This window comes from Salmo salar, chromosome ssa25, assembly GCF_905237065.1.
Source record: "Salmo salar chromosome ssa25, Ssal_v3.1, whole genome shotgun sequence".
NCBI classification, from domain to species: Eukaryota; Metazoa; Chordata; class Actinopteri; order Salmoniformes; family Salmonidae; genus Salmo; species Salmo salar.
In genome coordinates this window covers 40929643-40955776 of record NC_059466.1, presented here as the reverse complement: position 1 = coordinate 40955776, position 26134 = coordinate 40929643, and the positions used below count along the sequence as shown (strand labels likewise).

The following is a 26134-nucleotide window of genomic DNA, read 5'->3' as shown; positions in this document are numbered from 1 at the left end:
CTGTTTATCTGGACTATGTAGTGATATATGCAGATACTTGGGAGGAACATCTGTCCCATATTCAAGCCTTGTTCAACCACCTAGCTGCGGGTCGCCTCACGATCAATCTGGCTAAATGTGAGTTTGCTCAGGCGACCGTTACATACCTTGGAAAGATGGTTGGGCAGGGTGAAGTGCATCCTGTTCGGGCTAAAGTGGTAGCTATTGATGCTTTTCCACTAAACAACTACTAAAAAGGAACTGATGCGTTTCTTGGGAATGATTGGTTATTACCGTGGTTTTTGTAGGAACTTCTCTACTGTGGTCGATCCCTTGACAGATTTGCTGAAAGCTAAGGCTGTTTACGTATGGTCTTCTCGTTGTCAACAGGCTTTTGAAGATGCAAAGAGGTTGCTTACCTCAACTCCGGTGCTGGTTGCTCCTCGCGTGGATTTGTCATTTACCTTGCAGGTGGATGCTAGTCATGTGGGGGCAGGTGCAGTTTTGCTGCAAGCAGATGTGTCTGGGGTTGAGAGGCCTGTTAGTTTCTTTTCCAAAAAGTTTAACCATTATCAGTTGAACTACTTGGCCATGTAAAAAGAAGCGCTAGCATTCATATGGGCGCTACAACACTTCGAAGTGTATGTCGGGTCGGGAGTAGTACCTATTGTGGTCTACACCGACCATAACCCTCTCACCTTTTTGAGGTCCATGATGTGTCCTAATCAGAGGATAATGTGATGGTGTTTATTTTTTACAAGCATTCCATCTCGATGTGCGGTACATCCGGGGGACTGATAATGTCATCGCTGACGCACTCTCTCGTGTGCTCTGTTCCTGAATGTCCACGTGACTGACCACTGTTATTTTGTGTCTGGTATTGTCCTGTTCTGTCGCTCCTGTCTGTTCCCTTCTGGTCTCGTTTTCTTTCCTCTTAAAGGTTGCTTCCTGTCCGCAAAGGTTGCTGAGGTCTGTGGGGGACGCAAAGGCTGGATTAGTTTGTTGTGTGACTGGTATGGTGTTCGGGGTCTTTGTTGGTCCCCGGTTTTATGTGGGGGGGGGGGGGGCTGACGACCCTCCCACTCTGTCTGCTGAATTCTTTCTCTTTGCTCTTATTTTCCTTAATAGGATGTCGGTGGGCGGAGTCGGGAGGGTAGACAGCGAAATGGGACACACCTGGGCTCGGGTGTGTCCCAGGACAAATGCACCTCTTCCTCATTCATTGAGTAGACTCTCTCCAGGCAGACACTGATAGATTTTGGTTGTGGCATTTTGTTGGTTTGCTTAAGCACCTTTCAACACTGCGGAATTTTCACATTTATGCATGCAAACACTTACTTACACTACTGATTACACACACCATTGTTTATTATATTTAGTTTACTTTATTTAATGAATACATTTTGCTATTCCTTGTCTCCACATCGTCTCCCTTTTGTTATGAACTTCGAGCCGGTTCGTGACAATATTAACCTAACTAACCCTACATCATACCACTATATTAACCTAACTAATCCTACACCATACCACTATTACATACCACCAACTGACCTTACACCATACCACTATATTAACCTAACTAACCCTACACCACATCACTATTACATACCACCAACTGACCTTACACCATACCACTATATTAACCTAACTAATCCTACACAATACCACTATATTAACCTAACTAACCCTACACAATACCACTATATTAACCTAACTAACCCTACACAATACCACTATATTAACCTAACTAACCCTACACCATACCACTATATTAACCTAACTAACCCTACACCATACCACTATATTAACCTAACTAACCCTACACCACACCACTATATTAACCTAACTAACCCTACACCACACCACTATATTAACCTAACTAACCCTACACCACACCACTATATTAACCTAACTAACCCTACACCATACCACTATATTAACCTAACTAACCCTACACCATACCACTATATTAACCTAACTAACCCTACACCATACCACTATATTAACCTAACTAACCCTACACCATACCACTATATTAACCTAACTAACCCTACACCATACCACTATATTAACCTAACTAACCCTACACCATACCACTATATTAACCTAACTAACCCTACACAATACCACTATATTAACCTAACTAACCCTACACCACACCACTATATTAACCTAACTAACCCTACACCATACCACTATATTAACCTAACTAACCCTACACCATACCACTATATTAACCTAACTAACCCTACACCATACCACTATATTAACCTAACTAACCCTACACCATACCACTATATTAACCTAACTATATCATGACACAAGAAGAGACCCAGATGCAGATACAAGAGGCAGATGGTTGGAGTTTAAGATGTTTAATAATCCAAAAACGAATAGGCAAGCGAATGGTTGTGGACAGGCAAAAGGTCAAAACCAGCTCAGAGTCCAGGAGGTACAGTGTGACAGACAGGCTCGAGGTCAAGGCAGGCAGAATGGTCAGGCAGGTGTGTACAGAGTCCAGAAACAGGCAAGGTCAAAACCGGGAGGACTCGAAAAAGGAGAATAGCAAAGGCAGGAGAACGGGGAAAAACCACTGATTGACTTGGAAACATACAAGTCGAACTGGCACAGAGAGACAGGAAACACAGGGATAAATACACTGGGGAAAACAAGCTACACCTGGAGGGTGTGGAGACAATAACAAGGACAGGTGAAACAGATCAGGGTGTGACAAACTAACCCTACACCATACCACTATATTAACCTAACTAACCCTACACCATACCACTACATTTACCTAACTAACCCTACACAATACCACTATATTAACCTAACTAACCCTACACAATACCACTATATTAACCTAACTAACCCTACACCACACCACTATATTAACCTAACTAACCCTACACCAGGCTGACGGCCCGGGACACTTTCGTTCAACACACCTTGTAACTCTTCTGGAAAAACTTGTACACCCAAGTACTTTACTGCAGCTGCCACCACAACATTATTTTCTGTGATTTACTTTCCATTTCTGTGGAACAGTTGATAACCATGGCAATGAATGCTAAGAAGCCAACCTTGGTGAAACACAAATTCGTATCACTCTGTATTGGCCTAGGCCTACTACTCACCCTCTCTACCCATCATCCTCTACTCTCTTCACTGCCTTAGCATACAACACCTATTTTACTCTGACCCTGGCAACCTCAACCTGTCTCTCTCGCACCGGGCAACATGGGTACCCCCACAATTGACACACAGGTTTTTCCACTATTCTCCCATGCTCTTCTGCACACTTCTCACATCTGGGAATCTCAGAAAATAATCACAAGTCCACTTTGATCTACATTCACTAATTTAACAATGAGACTACATATGGGTCAGCCAAAAGGCAGGCCTCCACTTTCTCCACTTCCACTGGGCCAGAATCATCCTTTGCATGACCATTGTGGCGAGGCTCGGACTCTGAGGTCTTTACCACATCTGCACCCTCACTTTCGTCAGGTTTCTGAGCCATCCGCTGTATTGTTTGCACAATACACACTGATGGCCTTTCTCCAATACCCAACTTCTGTTCCTTAGCCCAATTTACTAGTCTGGCCATCACTGGCCTCTCCATGCTTGTAAAACGTGGGCTATTCAGCATCTGAGAGTAGCATCCATAAGCATTCTGGAAGTGACATCAGCCAGTCCCGCCAACCCGCAAACTTTTGCATGGAATTATAAGTCTACCTTATCTGCATTTTGCTCAGGTGAAGTGCGTATCATAGTTAAGTAAATAATATAATATTATAAGGTAGTAAACATTTATTAAGATAGGAAATAAGGAAAGGAAGCAAGACCTTGTGCCACTTTGGCTGTATCTCAATCATATATACGATACCTCAGTGAACTCAATCAATAGTTTGAAAGGGCTCCTTTCCTTGTATCCTTCATCTGCAATTCAACACTGATCTGTAAGTGTTTGACAGGTTTAATCGTACCTATAGTAGGTTCCCCCATAGTACCCTGTCAGATCAGTACAGATAAGGAGAGGAGGAAAAAAGGCAAGAGGCTATGTAGCTTACATGGTCAAATGCGCTCTGCAGACCTCTCTCTCTTTGCTTCTCCCCTGTTCCTTCCAGTTCCTACCTCCCTTCTGTCTAGCTTAGTGATGAAGGAAAGGAGATAAGGAAAGGATCAAGGAAACCATTTTACAGTACTGAGACACATCTCTGCCAGTGAGCCTGCCCAGTAGGCCACAATCCCAGTCGGTTGGCAAGGGTGGAGCATATACGGGAGAGATCAGGTGAATCAGAGGTAATTGGCTATATGGCAGAGCTTGGCTGTGGAAGATTTATGTAATAGCAATTCACAGGGAGGAAGGGAAGTAGCGGGAGTTGGGAAGAAGGATTCTTGGCCGTGTACCTTTGCTCAGTTGTTGCATTCATCAACCAATGGTTGCGTGCCACGCCATCGACTCTGCAGTCAGGCACCAGATTGCTGTAACACATGATGTGGTTAGCTGATATGTCAATTACCTATCCAGGTGTTGTAAGATCTGGCATGCATCAGCAACATCTGAGCAGGGGAACACAATGCTAGACACACTATAAGGCCTCATAGTGAGTGAGACATCCCTGAACTTGACATCCCTGGATGCACCCTGCTCTGTGTGACCACTGTGTGTGTGGGGGGGTTTTGGGGTTAAAGTTAGGGTTAGGGAAAATAGGATTTTGAATGGGACTGAATTTTGTCTCCTCACAGGGTTAATTGTACAAGACAGTGTGTGTAGGGAAGCTTTATAAAACATAAATAGATGTCTGCTAACGATTTGCTGTCATCTGCTGGACAATCAGATTTACAGCAGAAAAAAATCACGTGCGTACTGTTCCCGTCAGACCCATGGTCTATTTCACCGGAAGAAATCGTCTAGCTCAACCTTACACTTCCTCTTTCCGTCATCGGGGTTTAGGTAGGAGAATGTTATTTTTATTCTCTTCACCGAATCCGAGTTAAATCTTATACAATATACTATCATCCACTCGAAAAAAAACGTAGAAAACGTATAATAGACACTGCTAACTATAGTCGTTGTATCATTGAAGCGACAAAATGTGATTTTTAATGCGTTTTAAATCTTAGATTGTGGTGTGTATATGGGTGCGCAGTGACATGGGCTTCTTCGTCTTGGTGAAGCGGTAATCACTAGCTGCCGGTAGCCCGGTTTTCTGGGTCTGTTATTTATTCAGACGTTCCGTATTTATTATCCACGAGCGTAGAGCAATCTACAGCCATTGCTGTATATATATATATTTTTTTAACCCAGTATTTATTTTCATGGTTAGTTTCTAGTTGCATAGTGTAGTGAGTCGACACTGAACGTTAATGGGTAACGATAGCTAGCTAGCGTTGGCATGCTAGGAAAATCCGCATGTCGGCTAGCTAACGTTAGTTGGCTGACAACTTTACAACTACATGCAAGTATTGTCCATTAACATTAATTTGTAAGTTAACAATTCCCCTTCTCGCAGAGAAGGATCCTTACTTGATATCATGGTTGGTTAGGCAGCTAGCTAAGTAACGGGTATATAACTAAACGTCAGCTGCCAATGGCAGGTATATGTAGCGAAATTGTGTGTACAACGTTACACATGCATTCATGAACGTAGCCCTCCACCTTTTACACCGCTGATACTGTTATTATCTATGCATAGTCACTAACTACCTACATGTACATATTACCTCGACTAACCGGCCCCCCCGCACATCGACTACAGGAACCCCCAGTATATAGTCTCGCTATTGTTAAGTTACTACTGTTTTTTCATTACTTTGATATTTTATTAATTATTTGTATTTTTTATAACTGCATTGTTGGTTAGGGGCTTGTAAGTAAGCGTATTCGGTGCATGTGACGATAATTTTGTCTGGGTCTGTCTCTTGAACTGTTGAACTCGGTATACTTTGATCCTGGCTGTAATTCAGTTCTTATTTTGTTTCTAGTCACAATGGGCCGTGTTATCAGGGGACAGAGGAAAGGTGCTGGCTCTGTGTTCAAAGCCCACGTGAAGCACAGAAAAGGTGCTGCTAAACTCCGACACATTGACTTTGCTGAGCGTCATGGTTACATCAAGGGAATTGTGAAGGTAATGCTCTCACAAGACATTTTTCATGCTACTGGAATATACAGTTTTCTACAACGTCCCAAGTGGAGTTTGCCATGCATTGTTTTAAGAAGTTTTGTTTAAAACTATCTGCTTTGGACCTGACTTGACCGTTGTCTCCCTCAGGATATCATCCACGACCCAGGCCGTGGTGCTCCCCTGGCCAAGGTGGCTTTCCGTGACCCCTACCGATTCAAGAAGAGGACGGAGCTGTTTATTGCTGCAGAGGGCATCCACACCGGACAGTTCATCTACTGTGGCAAGAAAGGTGAGAATGGAACTGGACATGGGGTTGATTACAGCAGTTGTCACCTCATCTAGGATATTTTTAGAACTACCTAGAATACCTTGTTACCTTAACTTCTATGGGCTACGTGGGACACACTATTCAACAGCCAGTGAAATAGCAGGGCGGCAAATTCAAAACAACAAAATGTCATAATTCAAATTTCTCAAACATACACCATTTTAAAGATACACCTCTCCTTAATCCAACCACATTGTCCGATTTCAAAAAGGCTTTACGGCGAAAGCATAAAGTTAGATTATGTAAGGACAGTGCCAACACGAGAAACCACACAGCCATTTTCCAAGCAGGAGAGGTCACAAAAAACAGAAATACAGCTAAAATTAAGCACTAACCTTTGACGATCTTCATCAGATGACACTCCTAGGACTCAATGTTACACAATACATGTATGTTTTGTTCGATAAAGTTCATATTTATATCCAAAAACAGCATTTTACATTGGCGCGTGATGTTCAGAAAATATTTTGCCTCCAATACTGCCGGTGAATCAACACAACAACTTACAATTTTTATCATAAACGTTGATAAAATATGACTGTTATTCAAAGAATTATAGATGAACATCTCCTTTATGCAACCGCTGTGACAGATGTAAAAAGCTTCACGGGGAAAGCACACTATGCAATAATCTGAGAACGGCACTCAGAAAAAGACATCAAGCAATACAGATACCCGCCATTTGAGTCATCTAAAATCATAAATAGCATTGGAAATATTGACTTACCTTTGATCTTCCAGGAATCCCAGGTCCACAAATGTTTAGTTCGATAAAGTCCATAATTTATGTCCAAATACCTCCTTGTTGTTTGCGCGTTCAGTAAGCTACTCCAAATGTAGGCAGCTCGCCGAGAATTTCACGACAAAAAGTTATATTTACGTTCGTTGAAACGTGTCAAACGTTGTAAAGCATCAATCTTTAGGGCCTTTTTAACGTAAAACTTCAGTAATATTCCAACCGGATGATTCCAATGTCTTGAAAAATGTTATGGAACACAGCTACCCCTCACTTGAACGCGTGTAATTGAGGACATGTCATTCTCTCGGTCATCAGACTCCAGGAGGTCTTGTTCGCTCTCTGTTGACCGCAAAAGCCTGAAACACGTTCCAAAGACTGTTGACATCTAGTGGAAGCCTTAGGAAGTGGAAATTGAACCCTAAGTCACTGTGTGCTGAATAGGCCCAGTCTTGGAAAAACTTCAATCCACTTCCTGGTTGGATTTTTTTCTCCGGTTTTTGCCTGCCATATGAGTTATGTTATACTCAGACATCATTCAAACAGTTTTAGAAACTTCAGTGTTTTCTATCCAAATATACTAATAATATGCATATCCTACATTCTGAGCCCGAGTAGTAGGCAGTTTAATTTGGGCACCTCATTCATCCAAACTACTCAATACTGCCCCTGGGCCCAGAAAGGTTAATAACAAAACCCCGGTCAGCTGAACATCAGTAATGTCCTGCCCTTGGGCACCTTAACCCCCTACCGTCAATGTCCAAGCCCCCGCAGAAATCTAATAGGCATTACAAAAAAAATCCATCTTTTTTGGATGGGCTGCATCTCAATCAACCGCATGCGGCATTTTGCATCTGCAGTGGAAGATGGCAGTGCTACAGCAGTTTGTCAGACCATGAGATCTAAAGAACATCTGTAGCGTCTTAACGGTTTGGCCTCTACGACCTCCACAAGCGTCACTGGACCTGTCTGAAGTTGGTAATACCGATTTGCCAACTATTGTCTGTAGCGTCCAAATGGTGTAGGCTACACATTGTGACCCCTCTAAAGTTAATCTCACAAATATGTTATGCTCTAGGACTGTCACATCTTGTCTGAAGGTAGCCTGGTACCAGTTTAGAAAAGTAGTTTAGTGTCTAAAATAATAATTTCCTGATTTTATCTCTAGGAAAGAAACTTTCTTTTGAACAATTGTTTTTTCCCCTTCAATGTATGGATCTATTAATTCAATGCGCTTCTATAGGTTAAATGCAGTAAGGCCAAATTGAATGTCATACAAAAATTAACAATCTAATTCCATATGTTAGCTTACATGCAAGGATTAATAACAATTATCTCTCTCAGCTCAGCTGAACATCGGTAATGTCTTGCCTGTGGGCACCATGCCTGAGGGAACCATCATCTGCTGTCTGGAGGAGAAGCCTGGCGACAGGGGCAAGCTGGCCAGGGCGTCTGGGAACTACGCCACGGTCATCTCCCACAACCCAGAGACCAAGAAGTCCAGGGTCAAGCTGCCCTCTGGCTCCAAGAAGGTCATCGCCTCCGCAAACAGAGCCGTTGTTGGTAAGAACATGAGATGTTTTGCTTTGTGTATATGTTGGTTAGATTTTTTTTCTCCCTAATTAATGTTGAGGTGGATGCATTTTGTACAGTATATCAGCATACTAGGCTCATTCTACTGAATTTTGTTATCAAGTCCTGTCAGCTGTTGTCAAACGTGTCGGTCTCAGAAGATTATTCTATGCGCCACTGTGCAGTGAATTCTACTAGAAGAAAAGCTGGAATGAGTAGGATATTTAAAGCATACTTAATTTTCATAATGTCAAACTTTTTTCGCTACCCAAAATGCCTTTTTAGAAATGCAAGTACAGATATTCAGACAGTGCCACTTTCTCATAAGGGTCCAATGTACAAGTGTTTGTAAAATTAACCCCTTTGTCTTGAATTGATGAAATGGAGGGAATCTGTGCACATGGACAGTTTCGCCAGAAAACAGGAAAACCAAAGAGCGTTCACTGCCTTTCAGAATATGGGTCCTACCAGTCGTGACATGGTTGCTTTCAGAACATTGGCTGGTTAGGTAATCCTGTGCTACTGTCCACCGGAGTAATGGTTCTCTCGTCAACAGGTGTGGTTGCTGGAGGTGGACGTATTGACAAGCCCATCCTGAAGGCCGGTCGTGCCTACCACAAGTACAAGGCCAAGAGGAACTCATGGCCACGTGTCCGTGGTGTAGCCATGAACGTAAGTGGACATCTCTTCTGCATATTATTTTGATGTTCTACTTATTATAAATGCTGTTAGTTTCATATTGGTGTTTGCCAAAAACAAACCAGTCAATGTTGGGGCATAGGATTCATTATTAGAACCGCTTTGCTGACTTTTTTTCCCATTCCCCCCCCAGCCTGTTGAGCATCCCTTCGGTGGTGGTAACCACCAGCATATTGGAAAACCCTCAACTATCAGGAGGGACGCACCTGCTGGTCGCAAGGTCGGTCTCATTGCTGCCCGTCGTACAGGCAGACTGCGTGGAACAAAGACCGTCTCGGAGAAGGAGAACTAGCTGTCTTGACAATAAAATATGTTCCAAGGAAGCTAACCTGTGTTGACTCTATTTGTTAGTGTTCCAGTGGAGTTGGAACCTAGAGGACTGGTTAAATTGGGTTGGAGCAGACTAATCAAACACTGCATAGTTCAGTGTTGTACTTTTAAAAAAAAACATTTAGTTGCACCACAATGTCAAATCTAAATGGGGCCTCATCACCTGAACATTTTGGCTGGTTACTGACTAATTTACAAATACTGATGTGCCTAATTAAAGGTTGGGCAGAAGGGGAGCCTGAATATGCAAACCTACAGTTAAATGGCAAAGGTAGACTGGGAATCACAGAACTGAAATATACTAGCAACCTACTGCGAAGCATGGAATAAGGATGATCATTTGACTTCAAGCTGGGCACATTTAAAGACCCAAGTCTATTGCAAGCAGTAGCCTACATGAGATAATGTACATAGACATTTTTACCAAGTCGGTTACATGAATACAATATTCCATGTTCTTTATTTGCTAAGGGCGCAATGCTTTTATATTTCTGTGCACAAAAAACTTCAGTGAAAGTTCACATTGCGACTAGCTCCAGAATTCAACGTCACACCATGGCCAAAACAAAAGTCGGCAAAAAACAGGGTGCCGAACTCTGTACAGTCAATACCTTTAAAAATAAGACAAGGACAAATGTTCATAAATCAAATTCTATTCTTTGTGTGAAATACAAAATAAATTCTATAAAATAAGAGCAAAGTTATGGTGGGCAGAATATTTGGTATTTTAGACAAATCCCCAAAATACACACATTCAAGTTAGCAATTAAATAGTTTTACTGATGTATACCTTTAAATCCTAAAGAATTACTTAGCCCATGTTGCAACACGACTAAAACAGCCGATACGGTGTGCCCCTTCTCCAAGGAGAGAAGTCTGACGCTGTGGACCAGCCTGGTGAGCTCCATGGAAGAAGTCAGGCGTTTGTCTAAGACTATTCTCTACCAAAGAGACTGCAGAGAAAAATCAGGTTTCATACATGGTGTTCTTTCTCAAAATTCCTATAGATGAATACTAAGCACCCTATCCCACCAAAAATGGACTGGCGAATGTTTAGTTGGATTATAATAATGTGCAATTGAAAAACCACTTTTTGCATTGGGTCAATGTACAAGGGGAAGATGAGAAAAAAAAAAGCCAAAAGGAATTGTCCTCTAGCTGTGGAATAAGGACAGATGTTATCACATATCTTCCCTTGAGCTACACTATTCTGGTGAGAAGCCATGCTAAACGTTACAGCATATTAACTAGAGCTTCCGAAAGGGTTTGAATTACCAAAAAAAAAAAAAGGCAACGAGTTCCAGAACAATGTTGCATCACCATTTTTTCACATCAACCAAAACACCGTAAAAGTTCACCCAACCATTCCACGTCTCACTAAAACCAACCCCAGCTCGTCAGTTGATTTGGCATGGGTCAAGAGGTTGCCAAGGAGCTTACTAATAATGTGTCCTCCTAAAGGTGAATGACTGGTAACCGTCCGATGGCAGACCAAATATCACTGCTGAGCGGTGAGGGTGATAAAACAAAAATGAGTTTTTTATCTTTTTTTTTCTTATGTCATCCATTTCTGTTTCTCGCAAGATCTCTCTCCCAACAGCAAACCTGACAAAGTTACGCTGTTGGGGGGGGGTCATTTTAACAGTCAAAACATAAACACACTATGTACACCTTTTCGTCATGTTGACAAGCGTGTCAGCATCGTCAGGCCTGGGTATTCTATGTTCATTACAACACTATCCCCTCTGCAGTCAGCAGAACCCAGGGGAGAGCACCCCCCCCCAGGCAGGCAGCACAGTAGCATGAGAGACTCGAGGGGGCCTGGAGAGGAGCTGTGAAGCCTGGCCCTGCCCTGGAGACCCCAAAGAGAGAGAGAGAGTCCCGATCAGGAGATTGGTCAGTCACCTGGAGGGGAGAGGAAAGAGAGCAGGAGGCTGGAGGTACAGCAGAGGGGAGTGCTGGTGTTACTCCTTAGGCGAGGTAGGGGCCGTGGAGGTGGAGGGAACCTCCTCAGTGCTCTCCCAGTTCTCTTGTGCTCTTGGGCTGGGGTCAGGGCCTGGGGTAGAAGGGGCAGGGCCAGGGCGCTGGGGGTTGTTCATGAGCTGGGCAGCGGGGCCTGTGTATGGCTGTCCGTGGGGGGGGTTGTTCTGCGGGGGAATGAGAAAACAAAATCAGGTTTTCAGTGAAACTACTGATGTGCGATGGAACTTGACAAAATGTCTGTCATGACCAGCATGTCGGTCTTTCATTCGTTTAGAAGCCTCCGTTTACAGGGATAGTAAACAGTTACAGGATAATGCTGCCTCTACAGTATAGTGTTTGTGTACCTGCTGAAACTGTGTGGTCGTCCCAGGAGATGAGTGTGGGTAGAGGGAGGTGTCCTCTGGAGGGGAGGTGTCCTGATCTTCAGAGGCTTCCTGGTCATCGGGCTCCTGGGAAATGAAGTCCAAGATTAGCACCATTTGCATTCCCAATGCATTTTCTTCAAACTAACATTCATACACAACTCAAACCTACTGGCCTAATAGCACACCAAAGTCTCTTAATATGAACATTAGCCTATTTTAACTGAATGAGATGGAAGCGAGTGACACGCTGTGTGACGGCCTTGGATGTTGTAATATCAACTGAGGGAGGTTTAAATATAAAATAGACTTTATTATGCGAGTGGGTATTATTCTCCACAGCATGGTGGGAGACATGCTCTACTGAGATCATGTTTCCATATGTGACCAAAAGTATGGACAATGGACACCTGCTCGTCAAACGTCTCATTCCAAAATCACGGGCATTAATATGGAGTTGGTCCCCCCTTTGCTGCTAAAACAGTCTCCACTCTTCAGGGTAGAGCATTAGTGAGGTCGGGCACTGATGTTGGGCGATTAGGCCCGCAGTCAGCGTTCGAATTCATCCCAAAGGTGTTCGATGAGGTTGAGGTCAGGGCTCTGTGAAGGCCAGTCAATTTCTTCCACATTGAAGAACAATTTCTGTATGGACCTCGCTTTGTGCACGGGGGCGTTGTCATGCTGAAACAGAAAAAGGCCTTCCCCAAACTGTTGCCACAAAGTTGGAAGCGCAGAATCGTCTAGGATGTCATTGTATGCTGTAGTGTTGAGTTCCCTTCACTGGAACTAAGGGACCGATCCCAAACCATGAAAAACATCCCCAGACCATTATTCCTCCTCCACCCAACTTTACAGTTGGCACCAGCCATTTGGGCAGGTAGCGTTCGCTTGGCATCCGTCAAAACCAGATGGTGAAGAGTGATTCATCACTCCAGAGAACGCGTTTCCACTACTCCAGCCAACGTTTAAGCCAATGGCGGCGAGTTTTACAACACTCCAGCCGACGCTTGGCACTGCGCATGGTGATCTTAGGCTTGTGTGCGGCTGCTTGGCCATGGAAACCCATTTCATGAAGCTCCCGATGAACAGTTCTTGTGTCGACGTTGCTTCCAGGGGCAGTTTGGAACTCGGTAGTGAGTGTTGCAACCGAGGACAGACGATTTTTACGCACTTTAGCACTCGGCAGTCTCGTTCAGTGAGCTTGTGTGGCCTACCACTTTGCGGCTGAGCCTTTGTTGCTGCTAGACGTTTCCACTTCACAATAACAGCCTTTACAAATTAACATGGGCAGCAATTTGACGAACTGACTTGTTGGAAAGGTGGCATCCTATGTCGTTGAAAGTCACTGAGCTCTTCAGTAAGGCTATTCTTCTGCCAATAATTGTCTATAGAGGTTACATGGCTGTTTGCTCGATTTTATACACCTGTCAGCAACGAGTGTGGCTGAAATAGCCAATTCCACTATTTTAAAGGGGTGTCCACATACTTTTGTATATATAGTGTAACATCTAAGGGACGGGGCCATATACTTTCTTATAAGGTTGATATGGCCTAATTTGCTGGGGCTAATACTAGATGGAAATGCAGTTTTTCTCGAGGGATTTCTACTTTGTGTGTTCAATCCATGATAGTTCCATGGCGGTTATGCCAGCGTTACCTTTTTAGATTGGCATCTTTGTGCTGGGACAACTGGCCGTGTGTCTGTATGAGTCGGTCTGCTCATAAAGACAGACAACATCTAGAACACATTACAACATGTGACCAGACCAACTAGAAGACAGCTTGTGTGTTAGTCTAAGTGGAGGAGATAGATTCATGATAACATAAGCCTATCATAAACCTACAATAACCTGTGGGTAAAGTAGGTGTTGCCTATTGTAAATTAACGTAGTGGTCCTAAGACATCTAGCTGTTCTTTCTCTCTAGATATTGTTAAAGAATTGGTTTTACGGTTAGTTACAATTATAACTATTCAAGGTGATGTTTCCGATTGAAACGATCAATAACAAGACGTGACCTAGTCCTGTTGACTAGAAATATATTATGAACACATGCAATTTAAATGGCTGACACACAAACCACAGGTTGCCCCTCTGTACCAACCTAGTGTCAACACAACAACATCACATGAACACACCAATAAATACACTACACATAAAACACTAGGCTAGCACTTCATCATCCACTATAGCCATGGCTAAGAGTTTTAGATCAGTTCTGTCACTATAGTTTGAGTTTGCTTTGGGGAGGTGGAACAAACAGTTTTGATTGGATAAACAGGGTTAGGTTAAGGACCAACTGAACTAAAGGGAAGCCAGGAAGTCAGTGCTGCTTAAGGTAACCAATGGGACACGGCTACTGGAAAGAGGAAATGTTTGCTCGCAGTTTGCGGGTCAGTTGGATTTTTGGCCATTTTTGGCGATGGTTCAACATTAATATTGACATGTTGGATTTTGGTGGGGTTGACTCCATATTATGGAACATCATAGGGATCTTTAATTGTCTATACTAGAATGCCCTCAGCTCTATATCCGCTGCCAAGTAGGAACCTGGAGTTGGCTGCTTTGTCAGTCACTGGATACAGAGAAAGGATGAGTCTTCAGCGGGCTATATTCCAAAGACCATGACAAGTAAAACATTTGCACCATCACCAACTGTCATCACAAAATCACTTTTGGGAGCAGAATGCAAACAGCCGAGCGGACATCTGACCATCCTGCCACTGCTATCTGTTATTGTCCAGCTTCTATGCTCCAGACTGTCAGTCTGGGTGTTGGTACTACTGCCCAGGCTATTCTTCCTGTGTCACTGTGCTAGTGAACAGACACCACTAACATAGCCCTGTATGGAACACCTAGAGAGGGGACAGACACCACTAACATAGCCCTGTATGGAACACCTAGAGAGGGGACAGAGTGGAGGAGGGTGCCAGGGGCTTACAGTGTGTTGCTGTGGTCCTGTCCCGTCCCCTGGTAAAAGCTGCTGTGGCGAGGACGATTTCCGCATGGCAGCGTCTTCTTCAGACATGGCCTCACCAGGCTTCGTTAAGTGACACTAGTTTGAAATGGCATAATTGATATAATTGCATAACATATACAAGTGTCAATAGTTAACCTTTTATTTAACTAGGCAAGTCAGTTACGAACAAATTCTTATTTACAATGACGGCCAACACTGGCCAAACCCTAACTAGGACGAAGCTGGGCCAATTGTGCGCCGCTCTATGGGAATATACTATGCTTTCAGGTGGATTTCTTCTGGCTTTTTGGTTTTTAAGTAACGTTAGCATATCATTTTTATTATATCGCCATTCATGGTAAGGATTAATAAGGCTAAACATTGTAATGTACACTGAGCTTCAGCAAAGGAGACTAACAGAAATAAAGGAATCTAGAGGAAAAAGTTAATACATAACATGTTAGCTTAAAGTTTGTATACACTACGAGGCATGTAAGCTGGTTTTCAAAAACTCAAAAAGCCCTACCTATAGAAATAAACACAAATTCTGAACATTACAAAAATAACTAAGAAATCATATTCCAGCAGGTAACAGCTTTCTAAAAGAACTTTAGAATCTGGACTTGAGCTTTGAAAGCATTCAGTTCCAGGATATTTGATAGTATGACTACAACACTTAACGCAAAGAACTTGACACGCCAGAAGACTGAAAAAAAACAGATGGTTAGCAGCAACGTGTTAACCATACATCACAAGGAAGAAAATAGTATAGTTTGTATTGCTGCATGAGATTCCATATAACCAACACTACTATTTAACAAATTCATTAAAACTCAGCAAAAAAAGAAATGTCCCTTTATCAGGACCCTGTCTTTCAAAGATAATTCGTAAAAATCCAAATAACTTCACAGATCTTCATTGTAAAGGGTTTAAACACTGTTTCCCATGCTTGTTCAATGAACCATAAACAATTAATGAACATGCACTTGTGGAACGGCCGCGAAGACACTAACAGCTTACAGACGGTAGGCAATTAAGGTCATAGTTATGAAAACTTAGGACACTAAAGAGGCCTTTCTACTGACTCTGAAAAACACCAAAAGAAAGATGCCCAGGGTCCCTGCTCATCTGTGTGAACGTGCCTTAGGCATACTGCAAGGAGGCATGAGGACTGCAGATGTGGCCAGGGCAACAAATTGCAATGTCCGTACTGTGAGACGCCTAAGACTGCGCTACAGTCTTAAGACTCGCAGTGGCAGACCACGTGTAGCAACACCTGCACAGGATCGGTACATCCGAACATCACAACTGCGGGACAGGTACAGGATGGCAACAACTGCCCGAGTTACACCTGGAACGCACAATCCCTCCATCAGTGCTCATCACTGTCCGCAATAGGCTGAGAAGGGCTGGACTGAGTGCTTGAAGGCCTGTTGTAAGGCAGGTCCTCACCGGCAACAACGTCACCTGTGGGCACAAACCCACCGTCGCTGGACCAGACAGGACCCACCGTCGCGATTTTGTCTCACCAGGGGTGATGGTCGGATTCGCGTTTATCATCGATGGAATGAGCATTACACCGAGGCTTGTACTCTGGAGCAGGATCGATTTGGAGATGGAGGGTCCGTCATGGTCTGGGGCGGTGTGTCACAGCATCATCGGACTGAGCTTGTTGTCATTGCAGGCAATCTCAACGCTGTGCGTTACAGGGAAGACATCCTCCTCCCTCATGTGGTACCCTTCCTGCAGGCTCATCCTGACATGACCCTCCAGCATGACATTGCCACCAGCCATACTGCTCATTCTGTGCGTGATTTCCTGCAAGACAGGAATGTCAGTGTTCTGCCATGGCCAGCGAAAAGTCCAGATCTCAATCCCATTGAGCACGTCTGGGACCTGTTGGATCGGAGGGTGGGCTTGGGCCATTCCCCCCAGAAATGTCCGGGAACTTGCAGGTGCCTTGGTGGAAGAGTGGTGTAACATCTCACAGCAAGAATTGGCGAATCTGGTGCAGTCCATGAGGAGGAGACTTAATGCAGCTGGTGGCCACACCAGATACTGACTGTTACTTTTTGACCCCCCCTTTGTTCAGGGACACATTATTCAATTCCTGTTAGTCACATGTTCAGTTTATGTCTCAGTTGTTGAATCTTATGTTCATACAAATATTTACACATGTTCAGTTTGCTGAAAATAAACGCAGTTGACAGTGAGAGGACGTTTCTTTTTTTGCTGAGTTAGTATTACAGGCAAGTTCCTTGTTTCCACATTACCTTGACTCTGTAGGCAAAAACCACCAAGGTCAGAATGGTGCATCTCTCCAAAAAGACATTATCTGAGACTATCAATACTGACCTTTCACTAATTCAACTACCACCATTTAAGTCATGCATCCATGTTAGATACGATTGTATTACCTTTGGGTTGTATGCGTGTGTCGTATATTGTGTGTGTGTGTGTGCGCGCATCATTTGGTGCGAGTGTTACCTCCTCGGGGCAGAGTTCGCAGGCCTTGGCCAGGGTCATACGTGCAGAGTGCGAGCGCTCCAGGAAGTACCCGTTGGAGGTCTCGTTGCTCTGGACGGGTGGAGACCAGTTGTTGTAGGTGTACTGGGGGTTCCCTGTGTAGGGTCTCCTCTCCAGCTCATCCCCCAGCCACTCCACCGCCCAGGTCCACTTACGCTTCAGATCCCCGTTACTCTATAGACAGAGAGAGACCGAGAGAGAGAGACAATTTCTAAGAGTGCTTATGAATGACTTTTTCCTTGCATTGCAATTAAGAATCCTGAAATGTGGATTTCATTTTTTTTATACTCAAACCACCGGCGGGCCAGATTTAATCGGCTCGTGAGCAGGATTGGACTTGAGTTTGACATGTGGTCTAGTGCATAGTGTTGTCTCTGTTGTACCTGTAGGATCTGGTAGGCCACAGAGCAGCTGCTGAACAGGGCCACCATGCACTTGATACACTGGTAGGCCCGTTTCTGGTAGTGGTTCTTGGAGCGCTGAATGGTGTCAAACAGGCCGTCCCTGTCGTCTGGTATACCCTTCAACACGTTGTGGATCCTACACAGACACACAGGGAGAGAGAGAGGTCAGTTACACATCAGATAGGACAGAGATGATGTTGGCTCGCAAAATAGAAAATAAGCCAGAGAGGAAACACCAACCAGTGAAACCGGCCATATTCCTGTTCCTAGAAGGCCACAGTGTGTCTGAAGAACCTGAAGAAGCTACTTGAAGTCTGATGAGTTTAAATCAGATGTGTTGGCACTAGGTTGGGACAAAACCCTGCATCCAGTGTGTGATCTTTCCCAGACCAAAGACGTGATAACGTCCTGAGTATGACGTTACCTGTGTGTCTGCCAGGCGTCTTTCCCCTGAGTGTGACGTACCTGTGTGTCTGCCAGGAGTCCTCGATGAGCAGGATCTGCAGCAGCAGGTCCAGGTAAGGCCTCAGCTCGTAGGTGTAGGAGTACGCCACCTGGGGGATAACAAAACACACATTATCAATAAGATCTAACACACAGAAATATGAAAAACACCACTTGGGAGGTAGAGGACGAGACCAAAGGCTTCTGAGATGTAGTGTTTTCTAGTGGTGTTGGCTGCCCACTGGGGTATATGGGCCTACGGTGGTTATTACCTGCCATAGCAACTCAATTGAGTATGTTGACGATTACTGGGGGTATGTTTATATATACACACAGTACTAGTCAAAAGTTTGGACACACCTACTCATTCCAGGGTTTTTGAGCCAATCAGTTGTGTTATGACAAGTTAGGGTTGATATACAGAAGATAGCCCTATTTGGTAAAAGACCAAGTCCACATTATGGCAAGAACAGCTCAAGTAAGCAAAGAGAAACGACAGTCCATCATTACTTTAAGACATGAAGGTCAATCAATTTCTTCAAGTGCAGTCGCAAAAAAACATCAAGCGATATGATGAAACTGGCTCTTATGAGGACTGCCACAGGAAAGGAAGACCTAGAGTTACCTCTGCTGCAGAGGATAAGTTCCTTAGAGTTACCAACCTCAGAAATTTCATCCCAAATAAATGCTTCACAGAGTTCAAGTAACAGACACATGTCAACATCAACTGTTCAGAGGAGCCTGCGTGAATCAGGCCTTCATGGTCGAATTGCTGCAAAGAAACCACTACTAAAGGACACCAATAAGAAGAAGAGACTTGCTTGGGCCAAGAAACACGAGCAATGAACATTAGACCGGTGGAAATCTGTCCTTTGGTCTGGAGTCCAAATTTGAGAGTTTTGGTTCCAACCAAAAAAGATCTTGTCACGGTATCTGCATTCCAATTGCCATTGATAAAGTGCAATTGTATTCGTTGTCTGTAGCTTTGCCTGCCCATACCATAACTCCACCACGGGCACTCTGTTCACATTGTTGACATCATACACGCTGTCTGTCATCTGTCTGGTACAGTTGAAACCAGGATTAATCTGTGAAGAGCACACTTCTCCAGCGTGCCAGTGGCCATCAAATGTGAGCATTTGCCCACTGAAGTTGGTAACGACACCGAACTGCAGTCAGGTCAAGACCCTGGTGAGAACGACGAGCACACAGATGAGCTTCCCTGAGAAGTTTGACAGTTTGTGCAGAAATGATTCTGTTTCATCAGCTGTCCAGGTGGCTGGTCTCAGACGATCCCACAGGTTAAGAAGCCAGATGTGAAGGTCCTGGGCTGGCGTGGTTACACGTGGTCTGCGTTTGTGAGGCCGGTTGGAGGTACTGCAAAATTCTCTAAAATGACATTGGAGGTGTCATGGTAGAGAAATTAACATTCAATCTCTGGCAACAGCTCTGGTGGACATTCCTTCAGTCAGTATGCCAATTGCACACTCCCTCAAAACTTGAGACATCTGTGGCATTGTGTTGTGTGACAAAACTGCACATTTTAAAGGCCTTTTATTGTCGCCAGCACAAGGTGCACCTGTGTAATGATCATGCTATTTAAATCAACATCTTGACATGCCACACCTGTCAGGTGGATGGATTATCTTGGCACAAGAGAAATGCTCACTAACAGGGATGTAAACAAATGTGCACAAAATCTGAGAGAAATAAGCTTTTTGTACGTATGGAACATTTCTGGGATCTTTTATTTCAGCTCACGAAACCAACACTTTACATGTTGCCTTTATATTTTTGTTCAGTGTATATACAGGGTCAGTCATATCCAGTACCATATTGACAATGTGTAGGGATACTGGATCGATAGAGTTAGATATGTATAGGTGTAAGGTGACTAGGCATCAGGACATGATAAACAGTGTAGCAGCAGTGTATATGATGATTGTGTGTGTATAGAGTCAGTATAAATGTATGTGCATATTATGTGTGTGTGAGCAAATAATGGAGTGTGTGAGCATGTGTGTGTGATTCAGCAGTTTTAACTTACCTGCCAGAGCAGCTCTGATAGTACAGTAGAGGAGAACTGGGGGTTTTCCCAGCAGCTGAAGCGCAGCAGCTTGACTGTCTCCTCTGAGTTGCTGCAGTCCTCGATGATCTTCTTCACGTAGCTGGTCCTAACAAAAAGGATCTCTCCCACCAGCTGCTGCACAGGCATCACCGGGGTGGTCTGGTTGGCATCCCCGTACGGGTTAGGGAGAGGGGGGTTACCTGGAAAAGAGAGAGAGAGAGAGAGAGAGAGAGAGAGAGAGAGAGAGAGAGAGAGAGAGATAGAAAGAGATTACGGCCTTTTCTCAATTGCATACAATGAATACAACCCAGCTGATACTGGTTTGTCTTTGTCCGTTAACCCTGAGAACCAGAGGTCACCACCTCTGACATCTGTGTGACCGCACCATTGATGGATGACTGCATGCGTGCGGCCACATCACAGCAGCGCACCAGCTGGGAGACCACGGTGTAGAGTTTCCCCAGCTCTGCATACTGGTACTTTATGGGAGGACCGGGTCCCTCGTCTAGAGCCACCAGCATGAAGGTAGCTGGGACACTCAGCTTCAACAACTGAGTCTTCTCTGCCAGCCCTGGAGAAGGGAAGGAGAGAGAGCAGGAGAGCGAGAGGGAGGGCGGGCGAGAGAGAGAGGGAGGGAGGGCGAGAGGGAGAGGAGAAAGTGAGGCATGAAGAGAAATGTGTCTGTCCATTGCCAGTGAGCCATACACTCTCTACCCATTAATCAAGGAGTTGTCAGAGTAGGTGTGCATGACAGGATGTTTCCCTTACCCAGGTTGGCGTACATGACGAAGAGGTTGAAGTACTGCTGCAGGTGTCGGCCATGCTCTGACACCTCTCTCCTGAGGAGGTTCAACACAGCCCTCAACAGGTGGTCACTGAGACGCAGGTTATCACACACCTGACCCAGACAGACAGACAGACAAGTTTAACACATACTCCACCAGACCAGAGTAAAAGTGCTTCGTATGGGTCATTCTCAGTATACATGAAACGGGGGAAACACTTGAAAACTGAAGCCGAAAATAAGACGATTGTCTTTTGACAATTCCAAGTAGTAGCTGCTCGGTTTCAAAACATTTCTCCCGTTACATGAATACTAAACACCTCCCTGATAGGCAGTTTCTGTTTTAGGACCAGGAGAACCAGTCATTCACCTGTGATTGGGTGGAGGCGCCAGCAGGGGATGCTGTGGGCGAGGGGCAGGGTCCGTCTTGAAGGGAGAAGTGTGCGATGAAGACGATGAGTTTGGCGAACGCGCCCCGGACCTCAGCGCTGGGGCACTCCAGCAGGTACTCGGAGAAGCGGTTGGCGTAGGCAAACAGGATGTTGTGGGCAAACCAGTAGCGTACATTCTTACTGTGTCTCAGCAGGATGCACAGCGCATCATACCTGGAGATGGAGAAAGAAACAGAGATACACCGTGGGTTAAGGACAGGGGTGAGAGATTCAGATGTAGAGAGAATGATGCAAGGTAGAGTGGAGAAAGAGAGAGAGAGTGAGACTGTAGAGACAGGGATAGATGCAGACAGTTGTGAGAGAGGAGGAAAACAAAGAGAATAAGAAAACAGAAAGATGATTCACTCCACTCCATATATGAACACAGGTCAAGGTTGAAAGGTCAGACAGATCGACAGAACTCACCAGTCACTGGCGGCCCCCCTCACTACTTTCTTGGTGTGGAAACCAGTGCTGAAGAGGAACCTAGCAGCCAGCTGAACACTAATCATAGCCATCTCCTCTGCATCGGGCAGTAGATGGTCTTGTCCTGACACACAACATAAACATCGGTTCAGACTTCAGTCACAACTTAACGTCAGACTTCCTACTGGAACGTTTCAATAAAAACATTGGTCATAAAAAAAATCTACGAAAATGAAGGTTTCCTCTGTGGATGCAAATGGTGAAGGATTATGAAGAAACCTGGAGCGCCAGAGACTAGCCTATTCTTGATCTTCAGCAGGGAGTTATTTCAATTTCAGAGTTAATGTGTGAGTCAGTCACTGGAGCAGAATCCTAAAATCTCACTGTTTAAATAGAGCCCTATGACCACATCTGCTGCTTACTCCTCAATAACAGGCTGAAATTGGAGACATTAACGATAAGAGTTGCCCGTTTGCACACAAGACACCAAAAAGAAACAAGCACCCCATACATACATAATTGATGAGCTGAAGCATTTCATCCCAACCAAGTGCTTTTACACTGATGGCTAACCCTGCAGTAGTTAGTTAATTTGCCAGCCAGCCAGCCAGCCAGATAGATAGAGGTATACTGTGGCCTGGCTGCATTAATAATGCATTGGCTCATATTAACTTCATAAGTCAGAGGAAACTGCTGCAGTTTACCGTCAGCCAATATAATGTTCAGCTCTGCCATCCTATAATCTCCCTCTCTATGCAACTCTCCAAGGGAGTCGTTCATCTGTCTGCATGTTACCAGTGGTAAGATTAAAAGGAGGGGCTATATTTATCTTATTAAATATTGAAAGGAATGAAAATATCAGCTATTAAAACATGGCAAAAGTCTTCTATCGTTATTACAGTGATAAAAATCATTTTTATGGTACTACTGGCGCTACTGTGACAGGGCTGAGAGTTAGCTATACTAAGTAGTGAGGCTGGGCCTTTCACAGTGCACAAATGACAAAAGCAGATCACTGTGAAAGCAATCTCTCTTCTTGGGCTGTACACAATAGAAGGGCTCTACAGTGGAAAAATGTCCACGTAGAGTCATGACTAGCAAGGGCCAAAACAAGAGGGAACAAAGGTGACAAACAGAACCTCAGTGTAGCATCAACAGCACCTGCCTTAAAAAGAGCTCTAGAAGGTATATTGAAGCCAGGTGTGTGTGTGTGTGTGTGTGTGTGTGTTCCACGTACCTGGCGGAGGGTTTAAATAGACACTGTTACAGGTCAGAAGTTTCTTAACAAACTGGAAATACTCCAGGCTGTATTGCATACGGTTGTGCATGAACTGCACGTTCTGCTTGCGCACGCTGCACTCGATGACGTTGGGCATCTTGACCTGGTGCGACGGCTTGTTGTTGGACGAGGACGAAATGGTCAGCTCCTGGATGTACTTGACCAGCTCGCTGTCCTTGTCCAGTGAGTCCATGCGTTCGTAGAAAAGGATGTAGGCATTCCACCAGCGCTTCTGGCGCCGGTAGGACATCCTCTTCATCATGTGGTCAAACACCTCGCCCATGTACTCCCCTCCAAAGCACTGGTTCTTCATCTCCTCCTCGTCGTCCATCTTGCACTCAGTCACGTCGCCATCGTCAAACTTGTACCAGCGGTTCCGCTCGCCGTCGGCCCCGCCCACGTTCCTCTGCGTGATGTAGGAGTAGTAGTGTCCACCGCTGGCCTGGCCTGAGTGGACCAGCACCCCCACCAGGCGGTACTTGGAGCTGCCCGGGGGCTCTGGATCAGAGGGCTCGTTCTGCTGGATCACCTGGTGGCAGGACACCATACGGATGATCGGTTTAGTATCGCGATAATTCAGTGTATTGCCATTTCTGCATTTATCGCAATAATTGATGTTCAAGTGAACCACAATTGCTTAATTTAAAAAGGGACAGTTTAAATGTGGTCCCATCCATTTAAATGCGGTCCCATATGAATTACATAAAATATTTCAGATATTTGAAATGAGAACGACCACTACGTCAATATGAACACATGAAAATGTATTCCGTATTTCTACACCCAATAATGTAATAATCTGTGTGAACATCATGCCATCCTTAACCTGGTTCTCTGGGTTGACGTCGTCCCCCTCCAGCTTGGCCACCCCGGCTACTGTGTAGGGCTCCATGTCCAACTCCCTGGGGAACTCAAAGTAGTCGTTGAACTTAATGGCACACTCCCTCTCCCAGTCGTAGTCAAACCTCTTCAGCTGGATGGCCAGCACTGGAGGAAGCTTCTTGATCAGCAGACGCTTCACTGTGTCCACCTGGAGGGAGGAGGGGAAGAGGACCAACCCGTTACTGCTACTAGCCTTCTACCTATAGGGGGAGGAAGAGGACCAACCTGTTACTGCTACTAGCCTTCTATCTATAGGGGGAGGAAGAGGACTAACCTGTTACTGCTACTAGCCTTCTACCTATAGGGGGAGGAAGAGGACTAACCTGTTACTGCTACTAGCCTTCTACCTATAGGGGGAGGAAGAGGACCAACCCGTTACTGCTACTAGCCTTCTACCTATAGGGGAGGAAGAGGACCAACCTGTTACTGCTACTAGCCTTCTACCTATAGGGGGAGGAAGAGGACCAACCTGTTACTGCTACTAGCCTTCTATCTATAGGGGGAGGAAGAGGACCAACCTGTTACTGCTACTAGCCTTCTACCTATAGGGGAGGAAGAGGACCAACCTGTTACTGCTACTAGCCTTCTACCTATAGGGGGAGGAAGAGGACCAACCTGTTACTGCTACTAGCCTTCTACCTATAGGGGGAGGAAGAGGACCAACCTGTTACTGCTACTAGCCTTCTACCTATAGGGGAGGAAGAGGACCAACCCGTTACTGCTACTAGCCTTCTACCTATAGGGGGAGGAAGAGGACCAACCTGTTACTGCTACTAGCCTTCTACCTATAGGGGAGGAAGAGGACCAACCTGTTACTGCTACTAGCCTTCTACCTATAGGGGAGGAAGAGGACCAACCCGTTACTGCTACTAGCCTTCTACCTATAGGGGAGGAAGAGGACCAACCCGTTACTGCTACTAGCCTTCTACCTATAGGGGGAGGAAGAGGACCAACCTGTTACTGCTACTAGCCTTCTACCTATAGGGGGAGGAAGAGGACCAACCTGTTACTGCTACTAGCCTTCTACCTATAGGGGGAGGAAGAGGACCAACCCGTTACTGCTACTAGCCTTCTACCTATAGGGGGAGGAAGAGGACCAACCTGTTACTGCTACTAGCCTTCTACCTATAGGGGAGGAAGAGGACTAACCTGTTACTGCTACTAGCCTTCTACCTATAGGGGGAGGAAGAGGACCAACCTGTTACTGCTACTAGCCTTCTACCTATAGGGGGGAGGAAGAGGACCAACCTGTTACTGCTACTAGCCTTCTACCTATAGGGGAGGAAGAGGACCAACCCGTTACTGCTACTAGCCTTCTACCTATAGGGGGAGGAAGAGGACCAACCTGTTACTGCTACTAGCCTTCTACCTATAGGGGAGGAAGAGGACTAACCTGTTACTGCTACTAGCCTTCTACCTATAGGGGGAGGAAGAGGACCAACCTGTTACTGCTACTAGCCTTCTACCTATAGGGGGAGGAAGAGGACCAACCTGTTACTGCTACTAGCCTTCTACCTATAGGGGGAGGAAGAGGACCAACCTGTTACTGCTACTAGCCTTCTACCTATAGGGGAGGAAGAGGACCAACCTGTTACTGCTACTAGCCTTCTACCTATAGGGGGAGGAAGAGGACCAACCTGTTACTGCTACTAGCCTTCTACCTATAGGGGGGAGGAAGAGGACCAACCTGTTACTGCTACTAGCCTTCTACCTATAGGGGAGGAAGAGGACCAACCTGTTACTGCTACTAGCCTTCTACCTATAGGGGGAGGAAGAGGACCAACCTGTTACTGCTACTAGCCTTCTACCTAT

The 26134-nt window shown here is 45.0% G+C and overlaps 2 protein-coding genes across 2 annotated transcripts in view; one reads left to right on the top strand and one right to left on the bottom strand.

Moving 5' to 3' along the window:
- The first annotated feature begins 4916 nt into the window (after window positions 1-4916).
- On the top strand, window positions 4917-9768 carry LOC106586796 (60S ribosomal protein L8). Its single transcript, XM_014174463.2, has 6 exons — window positions 4917-4939; window positions 5971-6113; window positions 6258-6399; window positions 8519-8737; window positions 9303-9418; window positions 9579-9768. The coding sequence occupies exons 2-6, from the start codon at window positions 5976-5978 to the stop codon at window positions 9735-9737; spliced, it is 774 nt and encodes a 257-aa protein (XP_014029938.2). The 5' UTR covers window positions 4917-4939; window positions 5971-5975; the 3' UTR covers window positions 9738-9768.
- A 644-nt stretch (window positions 9769-10412) lies between these two features.
- LOC106586795 (probable ubiquitin carboxyl-terminal hydrolase FAF-X) overlaps window positions 10413-26134 on the bottom strand; it is an 81626-nt gene continuing 65904 nt past the window's right edge. The window contains 13 exon segments of the mRNA XM_014174462.2: window positions 10413-11922; window positions 12103-12207; window positions 15061-15174; window positions 17566-17778; window positions 17988-18144; window positions 18474-18562; window positions 20500-20720; window positions 20906-21091; window positions 21289-21418; window positions 21675-21909; window positions 22162-22285; window positions 23399-23969; window positions 24267-24470. Of these exon segments, the coding sequence (XP_014029937.2) occupies window positions 11740-11922; window positions 12103-12207; window positions 15061-15174; window positions 17566-17778; window positions 17988-18144; window positions 18474-18562; window positions 20500-20720; window positions 20906-21091; window positions 21289-21418; window positions 21675-21909; window positions 22162-22285; window positions 23399-23969; window positions 24267-24470 (2532 nt within the window). The 3' untranslated portion in view covers window positions 10413-11739.